The following is a 13,119-nucleotide window of genomic DNA, read 5'->3' on the forward strand; positions in this document are numbered from 1 at the left end:
CCCGCACTGTGAACAGGTGCTGTGTGACATGGCATAAATTCACCCGGCAATGAGTTTTATTAGCCACAAATCCTCACAGACGTGACAAAGCCACAGTAGGGACGGCAGGACAGGTGACAGATAGAGGCGCAGCAGCACAGTGGGAGGCGGGGCACCGTGGACACGCCAACGTCAGCATGTGATCAGCGGGGGTTCCGGGGTGCCTCAATAAGGACAGGGCGCATTTCAGCACTTAAAATTGGGCAGGACGCTGAAACTTTGTGTCACGATAGTTTCCTCTTTGGAAATGCTTCATTTATTTGGTTTTGTTTTTTAACTAACAAAACAATTTTCTTGGAATGATCCTGAAATGACAACAAAGGGGTACAGTGGGGGGTGCTGTTTGAGTCGTTACTTGCTGTGCCGATGGGGTGCAAAGAGACAAGGGACTGCTGATGCCCATGAAATCTGTACCACCCCGATCGGAAAGGATATGTCGACACTGTAATGTCTACATGGTCATAATTGCAACAGATGGCATGTGGGCATCCACAATGTCAACAGTGACATAATGTTGACATTGTCAGAATGCAGACAGTGCTATTTTAGCGTAAAACTGACCCTAACTCCAGCATAACGCTAATAGCATTCGTCGAGATTTAAGATTTTTTAACATTTTGTCATTAGTGATCCCGCTAGGCTGTTTCAACGAGGCACCGCGCTGCGTCCTGCCAGAATGTAAACTGGCAAAATGTGCCCTGTCCTTATGGCGGCGCACCGCTGAAACAGCCCGCCCTCAGCCACCCCCACCCGCAGGCCGCAGTGACCTACGGGTGTGAAAAGCTGCGGTTTTGAGCTCTGGCCGGTAAACAGATGCTGTGCGCATGGCATCTATTCACAGTGAGGGGAGAGCTTGGGGGCAGCCCAGCATTTCCATAAGTGCTGGTGCTGGGCATGCACCCTAGAGTGACGGAAAAGGGGTGCGACATGAAGCCCCACCCCTTCCTGCATGGCCACGCCCCTTTCCGGGGATGTCTGCTGTTTACCCTACACTACATCATTGTAAGCATGTCGCTATCCTGAATGTCATCATTCTGAACATGTCAACATTCTCATGTCCACCTTTTGATTGTCAACATTCTGAATGTCGACGTGTTGACTGGAACCCATATCATCCTGACAGTGTTTTATTTGTGTTATCATTACATTTAACTGGTAATACTCTCCTTATTAGGTCATTTTACTGGAGCTAATAAACATATACTTTATTCCAAGACTCCTGCAACTGCTTTGTATTTTTTCACCATCAAATTGATGCAACTCAAATCAGTAAAAGAGTAAAAAGAAAAAAACTCTATACCCCACTGCTGGTGGCCTGGGGGCGAAGTAAGCCCATCCAGTGACACCCCGTCACTCTCAGGACACATGTAATACAGACAGTCCCGTATCCCCTCACTCTCAGGACACATGTAATACAGACAGTCCCGTATCCCCTCACTCTCAGGACACATGTATTACAGACAGTCCCATATCCCCTCACTCTCAGGACACATGTAATACAGACAGTTCCGTATCCCCTCACTCTCAGGACACACGTAATACAGACAGTCCCATATCCCCTCACTCTCAGGACACATGTGTAATACACAGTCCCGTATCCCCTCACTCTCAGGACACATGTAATACAGACAGTCCCATATCCCCTCACTCTCAGGACACATGTAATACAGACAGTTCCGTATCCCCTCACTCTCAGGACACATGTAATACAGACAGTCCCGTATCCCCTCACTCTCAGGACACATGTAATACAGACAGTCCCGTATCCCCTCACTCTCAGGACACATGTAATACAGACAGTCCCATATCCCCTCACTCTCAGGACACATGTGTAATACACAGTCCCGTATCCCCTCACTCTCAGGACACACGTAATACAGACAGTCCCGTATCCCCTCACTCTCAGGACACATGTAATACAGACAGTCCCGTATCCCCTCACTCTCAGGACACATGTAATACAGACAGTCCCGTATCCCCTCACTCTCAGGACACATGTAATACAGACAGTCTCAGTGTCCCCTCACTCTCAGGACACATGTAATACAGACAGTCCCGTATCCCCTCACTCTCAGGACACATGTAATACAGACAGTTCCGTATCCCCTCACTCTCAGTACACACGTAATACAGACAGTCCCGTATCCCCTCACTCACAGGACACGTGTAATACAGACAGTCCCGTATCCCCACACTCTCAGGATACATGTAATACAGACAGTATCAGTGTCCCCACACTCTGAGGACACATGTAATACACAGTCCTGTATCCCCTCACTCTCAGGACACACGTAAAACAGACAGTCCCGTATCCCCGCACACTCTCAGGATACATGTAATACAGACAGTCCCGGTGTCATCTCACTCTCATGACACATGTAATACTGACAGTCCCGTATCCCCTCACTCTCACGACACGTTATACAGACAGTCCTGGTGTCACCTCACATTCAAGACACATATAATACAGACAGTCCTGTTGTAATACAGGCAGTACTGGTGACACCACACTCTCAGGACAGATGTAATACAGACAGTCCTGTATCCCCTCACTCTCACGACACATGTAATACAGGCAGTCCTGAGGTCTCCTCACTCTCAGGACACATGTAATACAGGCAGTCCTGGTGTCACCTCACTTTCAGGACACATGTAATACAGACAGTACCGATGTCCCCTCACTCTCAGGACACATGTAATACAGGCAGTCCTGGTATCCCCTCACTCTCTGGACACATGTAATACAGACAGTCCTGGTATCCCCTCACTCTCAGGACACATGTAATACAGACAGTCCCGTATCCCCTCACTCTCAGGACACATGTAATAAAGACAGTCCTGTATCCCCTCACTCTCAGGACACATGTAATACAGACAGTCCCGGTGTCATCTCACTCTCAGGACACATGTAATACAGACAGGACCGATGTCCCCTCACTCTCAGGACACATGTAATAAAGACAGTCCCGTATCCCTTCACTCTCAGGACACATGTAATGGACACAGAGCCGGATTCAGAGATGGACACTAATGCAATTTTCACGCAGATCGAGCGATTGTTTGCCATCGCGCATGCTTATAAGCTGCACTGCGCGTGCGCAGCGATCGCATTGCGATTACGGACGCACAGAGGATCCAATCACAAAGTGACTGAGAGGTGGTCAGAGTTTGGGGGTGGTAACGGGGAGTGGTCAGTAAAACGCAGGTGTGCCTGTCGATTTAAACTCTGTTACATGGGCGTGCATAAATAAGGCACTGCGAGTGCATACACAGCTCTGCGTGTCAGAAGAGCTGTCAAGGCTGCGGCAAGCAGGGTTAGATGGCCGCCGATGTGCGTCGATGTTAGCAATATTTACGCAGGTATGCATCGTCGCACGCAGGTAAGAAGGCAGTCTTTATGCGCAGGAGATCTTTGCAACCATTAGCATATTTTCGCTGCTGCGTTGCTTATGAAATCGCAGCTGCGATCGCATTAGCGTCCATCTCTGTATCATGCCCACAGTCCCATCACTCTTAAGACACGTTATACAGAGGGTCCCCGTGTCACCTCACTGTGAGGACATATGTAATACAGACAATGCCAGTGCCCTCTCACTATCTGCACGGAATCAGTATGTAATACCGCCAGTCGCATGGTTCAAATCCCGACAGCGGAACCCCAGCAGGAGTGAAGATCCCGATAGCTAAAAAGCTAAGTATAACTAACCCTCTTCTCCCCTCTAACCCTAACCCTCCTTTAGGGGTGCCAGACCCTAACCTTCCCCTAGTGCCTAAACCCAGCCCCCCTCTAAGTGCCTAAACCTAAGCCCCTCGTCCCCGCAGCCTAAACCTAAGTCTCCCGGGGGGGGGGAGGTGCCTAACCCTAACCTCTCCCCGGGGGCCTAACCCTAACCCCCCTTCCCCTAGCCTAAACCTAACCCTCCCGGGGGGGGGGGGGGGGGGAGAGCATAACCCTAAATCCCCCCGGAAGCCCTAAAAGCTAACCCTCTCCCACCCAGCGGCTGTCCGCGCCCGGCTTACCTTCGTTCGGTGTGCCGGGTGTCGGGCTTTCAGCGTAGGCCTAATGACAGGCGTCGGGATTTTGACGCCTGTCATCAGTACCTTGCCGGGATTTGACGGTCAGGCGACCATCGTCTTCCTGACTGCATCCCATCTGGACACATGTAATACAGTCAGTCCCGGTGTCCCCTCACTCTCGGAACACATGTAATACAGGCAGTCCAGGTGTCCCCCTCAATCTCAATACACATGTAATACAGACAATCCCTGTGTCCACTCACACTCAGGACACGTGTAATGCAGACAGTCCCGATGTCCCCTCACTTTCAGGATACATGTAACACAAACAGTCCCAGGGTCCTTTCATTCTCAGGACACATGTAACAAAGACAGTCCTAATGTCTCCTCACTCTCAGGGGGTCATTCAGACCCGTTCGCGAGCAAAGGAAGCTCGCAAACGGGTTGATGTTGCCCCACTGCGCATGCGCACGACGGAGGGAGCTCCGTCGTGCGCATGCGCGAGACCCAGATAGCGACGGGCTCTCCGTCGCTCCGGGTCTCGCACCAAAGGGGGCGTGCTGTCGATGTTGATTGACAGCACGCCCCCTTTGGTGGGCGTGCCGGGAGCGTGACTGCCAGACGGAAGCGTTTCCATGGGAACGCCCACTGTCTGAGTCCGGCCCCACTGACATCAGTAATGATGTCAGTGGGAGTGATTTTGGCTCTGATAGAGCCAAAATCACTCCTGGGCTTGCGGAAGCGAGACCCTACCGCAGGGTCTCGTCGCAAGCCCGATGGTCTTTGACCATCGCGACCATCTTTTTGGCCGCTCGCATAAGCTGTGGGTGGTCACCCACAGCTATGCGAGCGGCCAGGAGGCCGCTCCAAATTTAGCTGGGACGGCCCTGATTCAGAGCGAGCGCTCTGGTCAGAGCGTTCAGCTCTGAATCAGGCCCTCAGTACACATGTAATAAAGACAGTCCTGATTTCTCCTCACTCTCAGGATACATCTAATACAGTTAGTACCCATGTCCACTCACTCTCAGCACACACGTAATTCAGGCAAGTCCCGACGTACTTTAACTCTGATTAATGTGAGACATAAATGAGATTTAAACTGAGCAGTGTTTTAGAGGACCAATGCTATTTAATAGAAGCAATGCTTGTTGGAGATTGGACTTTTTACGTGACTGATATAAGTAGGGGCACTTCTAGTTTGCAAAGTCGTCTTCATACAGAGGAGACTAGGCGTACTGCTTGATCATCAAGGCACTCTAGTACATAACCGTGCGGCTTTATAGTGGATATCTAGTCAGTAACACGGATCACTGATCTCTAACCACTCTGAACACGCAGCCTCGGTATAATGCGCTGTCAAAACACAGTTGTCAAAATGGGCAAATATAAGGAAAGTTGACTGCCCTCCCCCCACGCACACACACACTGAAACCAAATTTAAATTAGATGTGCTTACTGTTTTCATGGCTAGTTAGAGCTGTCAATCAGAGTGCACAATATGATTTTAGAGTTGTCAATCAAAGTGCACAATATGATGCAATAGGTATAGGTTTGTATAAATTAACCTAATTGTAGGCAGCGTTTAATCCAAATAAAGTAATTCCCAGAAGTGAAAATTCCAGGAACAGATCCTTACAAAGTGGCACCCCAGATACCCCCTGCCCCCAACCCATTCCCCTGTAAGTGCAGCCAGGACAGTGCTACGGTCTCTCCCGTGTTCCCCATAACTCTTCAATGATGTGTGCCCCTAGTATAATCCTTATGTTCCCCAGTATAGTCCTCCCTAGCTCACTCATGTACCCCCATATAATCCCATGTCATATCCCTCATGTGTGCCCCTAGTATAATCCTAATGTTCCCCAGTATAGTCCCCACTAGCTCACTCATATACCCTAGTATAATCCCATGTCATATCACTCATGTGTGCCCCTAGTATAATCCTAATGTTCCCCAGTATAGTCCCCACTAGCTCACTCATGTACCCTAGTATAATCCCATGTCATATCACTCATGTGTGCCCCTAGTATAATCCTAATGTTCCCCAGTATAGTCCCCACTAGCTCACTCATGTACCCTAGTATAATCCCATGTCATATCACTCGTGTGCCCCTAGTATAATCCTAATGTTCCCCAGTATAGTCCCCCCTAGCTCACTCATGTACCCCCCGTATAATCCCATGTCATATCACTCGTGTGCCCCTAGTATAATCCCAATGTTCCCCAGTATAACCCTCCTAGCTCACTCATGTACCCCCCATATAATCCCATTTCATATCACTCGTGTGCCCCTAGTATAATCCTAATGTATAGTCCCCACTAGCTCTCTCATGTACTCCCATATAATCCCATGTCATATCACTCATGTGTGCCTCTAGTATAATCCTAATGTTCCCCAGTATAGTCCCACCTAGCTCACTCCTGTACCCCTGTATAATCCCATGTCATATCACTCGTGTGTGCCCCTAGTATAGTCTTAATGTTCCCCTGTATAACCCGCCTAGCTCACTCATGTACCCCCGTATAATCCCATGTCATATCACTCATGTGTGCCCCTAGTATAATCCTAATGTTCCCCAGTATAGTCCCCCCTAGCTCACTCATGTACCCCTGTATAATCCCATGTCATATCAATCATGTGTGTCACTAGTTTATTTCCTAATTTACCTTATTATAACCTGCCTAGCTCACCCATGTACCCCCCGTATAATCCCATGTCATATCACTCATGTATGCCCCTAGTATAATCCTAATGTTCCCCAATATAGTCCCCCCTAGCTCACTCATGTACCCCCCGTATAATCCCATGTCATATCACTCGTGTGCCCCTAGTATAATCCCAATGTTCCCCAGTATAACCCGCCTAGCTCACTCATGTACCCCCATATAATCCCATTTCATATCACTCATGTGTGCCCCTAGTATAATCCTAATGTATAGTCCCCACTAGCTCTTTCATGTACTCCCATATAATCCCATGTCATATCACTCATGTGTGCCTCTAGTATAATCCTAATGTTCCCCAGTATAGTCCCACCTAGCTCACTCCTGTACCCCTGTATAATCCCATGTCATATCACTCGTGTGTGCCCCTAGTATAGTCTTAATGTTCCCCTGTATAACCCGCCTAGCTCATTCATGTACCCCCGTATAATCCCATGTCATATCACTCATGTGTGCCCCTAGTATAATCCTAATGTTCCCCAGTATAGTCCCCCCTAGCTCACTCATGTACCCCTGTATAATGCCATGTCATATCAATCATGTGTGTCCCTAGTTTATTTCCTAATTTACCTTATTATAACCCGCCTAGCTCACTCATGTACCCCCCGTATAATCCCATGTCATATCACTCATGTATGCCCCTAGTATAATCCTAATGTTCCCCAATATAGTCCCCCCTAGCTCACTCATGTACCCCCGTATAATCCCATGTCATATCACTCATGTGTGCCCCTAGTATAATCCTAATGTTCCCCAGTATAGTCCCCCCTAGCTCACTCATGTACCCCTGTATAATCCCATGTCATATCACTCATGTGTGCCCCCTAGTATAATCCTAATGTTCCCCAGTATAGTCCCCCCTAGCTCACTCATGTGTCCCCCGTATAATCCCATGTCATATCACTCATGTGTGCCCCTAGTATAATCCTAATGTACCCCACTATAACCCGCCTAGCTCACTCATGTACCCCCCGTATAATCCCATGTCATATCACTCATGTGTGCCCCTAGTATAATCCTAATGTTCCCCAGTATAGTCCCCCCTAGCTCACTCATGTACCCCCGTATAATCCCATGTCATATCACTCATGTGTGCCCCTAGTATAATCCTCATGTTCCCCAGTATAGTCCCCCCTAGCTCACTCATGTGTCCCCCATATAATCCCATGTCATGTCACTCATGTGCCCATAGTATAATCCTAATGTACCCGACTATAACCCGCCTAGCTCACTCATGTACTCCCGTATAATCCCATGTCATATCACTCATGTGTGCCACTATTATAATCCTAATGTTCTCCAGTATAGTAGCCCCTAGCTCACACATGTACCCCCGTATAATCCCATGTCATATCACTCATGTGTGCCCCTAGTATAATCCTAATGTTCTCCAGTATAGTAGCCCCTAGCTCACACATGTACCCCCGTATAATCCCATGTCATATCACTCATGTATGCCCCTAGTATAATCCTAATGTTCCCCAGTATAGTCCCCCTACCTCACTCATGTACCCCCGTATAATCCCATGTCATATCACTCATGTGTGCCCCTAGTATAATCCTAATGTTCCCCAGTATAGTAGCCCCTAGCTCACACATGTACCCCCGTATAATCCCATGTTATATCACTCATGTATGCCCCTAGTATAATCCTAATGTTCCCCAGTATAGTCCCCCCTAGCTCACTCATGTACTCCCATATAATCCCATGTTATATCACTCATGTGTGCCACTAGTATAATCCTAATGTATAGTCCCCACTAGCTCACTCATGTACCCCCGTATAATCCCATGTCATATCACTCATGTGTGCCCCTAGTATAGTCCTAGTGTTCCCCAGTATAACCCGCCTAGCTCACTCATGTACCCCCGTATAATCCCATGTCATATGACTCATGTGTGCCCCTAGTATAATCCTAATGTTCCCCAGTATAGTCCCCCCTAGCTCACTCATGTACCCCTGTATAATCCCATGTCATATCACTCATGTGTGCCCCTAGTATAATCCTAATGTACCCCAGTATAACCCGCCTAGCTCACTCATGTACCCCTCGTATAATCCCATGTCATATCACTCATGTGTGCCCCTAGTTTATTTCCTAATTTATCTTATTATAACTCGCCTATCTCTCTCATGTACCCCCCCGTATAATCCCATGTCATATCAATCATGTGTGCCACTATTATAATCCTTAAAGCTTTTAACCCTTCTACTCCACGGGAGGTTTCTGTCCTCCCTGAGCTCGCTTTAGGACACCTGAGTTACGGTTTGACAGTCAAACTCCCCACCTGCCACTCACCGTTAATGATCCTTCCGCAGGTTCACCTACGGAAACCTTGTTAGTATAGTCTGCCTAGCTCACTCATGTACCCCCGTATAATCCCATGTCATATCACTCGTGTGTGCCCCTAGTATAATCCTAATGTTCCCCAGTATAACCCGCCTAGCTCACTCATGTACCCTCGTATAATCCCATGTCATATCAATCATGTGAGTCCCTAGTTTATTTCCTAATTTACCTCATTATAACTCGCCTAACTCACTCATGTACCCCTGTATAATCCCATGTCATATCACTCATGTGTGCCCCTAGTATAATCCTAATGTAACCCAGTATAACCCGCCTAGCTCACTCATGTACCCCTGTATAATCCCATGTCATGTCACTCATGTATGCCCCTAGTATAATCCTAATGTAACCCAGTATAGTCCCCCCTAGCTCACTCATGTACCCCTGTATAATCCCATGTCATGTCACTCATGTATGCCCCTAGTATAATCTTAATGTTCCCCAGTATAGTCCCCCCTAGCTCAATCATCTGTCCCCCGTATAATCCCATGTCATATCACTCATGTGTGCCCCTAGTATAATCCTAATGTTCCCCAGTATAGTCCCCACTAGCTCACTCATGTGTCCGCCGTATAATCCCATGTCATATCACTCGTGTGCCCCTAGTATAATCCTAATGTTCCCCAGTATAGCCCCCCCTAGCTCACTCATGAACCCCCCGTATAATCACATGTCATATCACTCACGTGTGTCCCTTGTATAATCCTAATGTTCCCCAGTATAACCCCATGTCATATCAATTGCCCCAGTATAACCTGTTTTACTCATGTACCCCCAGTACTGTACATCTCCATGTCTCGGTCATATAATACTCATATTACCCATATGTGTCTTGGTATTATTTCCCTAGTGCCATTGCCCATGTATAACCCAGTATTATTCCCATACCATAGTGTACCCCAGTATTATTGCCCCAATTGACTCACTAATGTATTCCCTAGTATTATTTCTGCAGAGGTTTTACCCATGTGTACCCCAGTATTGTTCCTCCCGTACCCTCACCTATGTGTACCCCAGTATTAGTTCCACAGTACTCAGTATTATTCACATAGTGCTCTCGCTTTTGTATATTCCCGTATTACTTCCACAGTACCCCAATATTATTCCTTCCGTACTCTCACCTATGTGTACTCCCGTATTACGTCCACAGTACCCCAGTATTATTCACACAGTGCTCTCACCTTTGTGTATTCCAGTATTACTCTCACAGTACCCCAGTATTATTCACATAGTACTCTCACCTATGTGTATTCCCGTATTACTTCCACAGTACCCCAGTATTATTCCTCCCGTACTCTCATCTATGTGTATTCCCGTATTACTTCCACAGTACCCCAGTATTATTCCTCCCGTACTCTCACCTATGTGTATTCCCGTATTACTTCCACAGTACCCCAGTATTATTCCTCCCGTACTCTCACATTTGTGTACCCCAGTATTACTTCCACAGTACCCCAGTATTATTCGCACAGTGCTCTCACCTTTGTGTATGCCCGTATTACTTCCACAGTACCCCATTATTATTCCTTCCGTACTCTCACCTATGTGTATTCCCGTTACTTCCACAGTACCCCAGTATTATTCGCAGTGCTCTCACCTTTGTGTATTCCGTATTTCTCCCACAGTACCCCAGTATTATTCCTCCCGTACTATCATCTATGTGTATTCCCGTATTACTTCCACAGTACCCCAGTATTATTCCTCCCGTACTCTCACCTATGTGTATTCCCGTATTACTTCCACAGTACCCCAATATTATTCCTTCCGTACTCTCACCTATGTGTATTCCCGTATTACTTCCACAGTACCCCAGTATTATTCCTCCCATACTCTCACCTATGTGTATTCCCATATTACTTCCACAGTACCCCAGTACTGTTCCTCCCGTACCCTCACCTATGTGTACCCCAGTATTAGTTCCACAGTACTCAGTATTATTCGAACAGTACTCTCACCTTTGTGTATTCCAGTATTACTCTCACAGTACCCCAGTATTATTCACATAGTACTCTCACCTATGTGTATTCCCGTATTACTTCCACAGTACCCCAGTATTATTCCTCCCGTACTCTCACCTATGTGTATTCCCGTATTACTTCCACAGTACCCCAATATTATTCCTTCCGTACTCTCACCTATGTGTACTCCCGTATTACTTCCACAGTACCCCAATATTATTCCTTCCGTACTCTCACCTATGTGTATTCCCGTATTACTTCCACAGTACCCCAGTATTATTCCTCCCGTACTCTCACCTATGTGTATTACTTCCACAGTACCCCATTATTATTCCTTCCGTACTCTCACCTATGTGTACTCCCGTATAACTTCCACAGTACCCCAGTATTATGCGCACAGTGCTCTCAACTTTGTGTATGCCCGTATTACTTCCACAGTACCCCATTATTATTCCTTCCGTACTCTCACCTATGTGTATTCCCGTATTACTTCCACAGTACCCCAGTATTATTCGCAGTGCTCTCACCTTTGTGTATTTCGTATTTCTCCCACAGTACCCCAGTATTATTCCTCCCTTACTATCATCTATGTGTATTCACGTATTACTTCCACAGTACCCCAGTATTATTCCTCCCGTACTCTCACCTTTGTGTATCCCTGTATTACTCCCACAGTACCCCATTATTATTCTACAGTGCTCTCACCTTTGTGTATTCCTGTATTACTCCCACAGTACCCCAGTATTATTCCTCCCGTACTCTCACCTTTGTGTATTCCTGTATTACTCCCACAGTACCCCAGTATTATTCTACAGTGCCCTCACCTATGTTTATTGTATTCCTGTATTACTCCCACAGTACCCCAGGTTAGTCACAAAGTGTTCTATTATTTCCAAGGTAAGCTCTCCAATGTATACCCCAGTGTTATGCTGCTGTGTTCCTTAGTCCTGGTACCCAAGTGTGCCCTAGCATAAGTCCCTCAGTATCCCCCTCACCCAGGTGTACCATAGTATTACTGTTTGCCACCGTTCTCATCTCTGTGTACCCCAGTGTTATTCCCTAGTACTCCCACCCCTGTACCCCCCGCCCCAGCATTATACCTTTATGTACCCCGCAGTATAACCCCTGTGCTCTCACCCCGGCCTGCCTCCTGCTGGGTTTCACCCGGGCGTAGATCTGGATGGTCTGTTTCACCATCTTCCCGGCACTTGCAGCTCCTTAGCAACCGTCACTAGGGACACTACCCGGCATGCCACGCGGCACAGGGCGTGCGCTCATTGGTCGGAGACAGACTGGGCGTATCTAGTGAGGTGAACGCGGGTAACCCATTTCTCTATGCCCCGCCCCTTACACCCGCTGTAGTGTGTGACGCCTGCACGACATATAGTACTACGTACTGGCACAGGGTCTGACCGCTCAGCAGCAGCACATTACGTCTCAGGTCTCTGCCATGTAACCACAAAGAGCACCAGCTGGGGGCCACAGACAGGAGTATATACAGGGCTTGATACGCCGGTCCTTTTATATGCTGGTGGTATGCCGGTCCTGTTATATGCTGGTGGTGTGCCGGTCCTGTTATATGCTGGTGATATGCCGGTCCTGTTATATGCTGGTGATATGCCGGTCCTGTTATATGCTGGTGGTATGCCGGTCCTGTTATATGGTGGTGATATGCTGGTCCTTTTATATGCTGGTGGTATGCCGGTCCTGTTATATGGTGGTGATATGCTGGTCCTTTTATATGCTGGTGATATGCCGGTCCTGTTATATGCTGGTCCTTTTATATGCTGGTGATATGCCGGTCCTGTTATATGCTGGTGGTATGCCGGTCCTGTTATATGGTGGTGATATGCTGGTCCTTTTATATGCTGGTGATATGCCGGTCCTGTTATATGCTGGTCCTTTTATATGCTGGTGATATGCCGGTCCTGTTATATGCTGGTGGTATGCCGGTCCTGTTATATGGTGGTGATATGCTGGTCCTTTTATATGCTGGTGATATGCCGGTCCTGTTATATGCTGGTCCTTTTATA

General features: G+C 47.5%; 1 protein-coding gene across 2 annotated transcripts in view; it reads right to left on the bottom strand.

Moving 5' to 3' along the window:
• Positions 1–12,363, bottom strand: part of KIF6 (kinesin family member 6) — a 309,007-nt gene extending 296,644 nt beyond the window's left edge. For both annotated transcript variants that reach the window (XM_088445329.1, XM_088445328.1), the window contains exon 1: positions 12,224–12,363. In XM_088445329.1, coding sequence (XP_088301455.1) covers positions 12,224–12,283 — 60 coding nt within the window. In that variant the 5' untranslated portion in view covers positions 12,284–12,363. The remainder of the gene's footprint in view (positions 1–12,223) is intronic.
• Between the last annotated feature and the right edge of the window lie 756 nt (positions 12,364–13,119).

Source organism: Taudactylus pleione, unplaced genomic scaffold, assembly GCF_031769625.1.
Source record: "Taudactylus pleione unplaced genomic scaffold, aTauple2 ptg000378l, whole genome shotgun sequence".
Taxonomy (NCBI): Eukaryota; Metazoa; Chordata; class Amphibia; order Anura; family Myobatrachidae; genus Taudactylus; species Taudactylus pleione.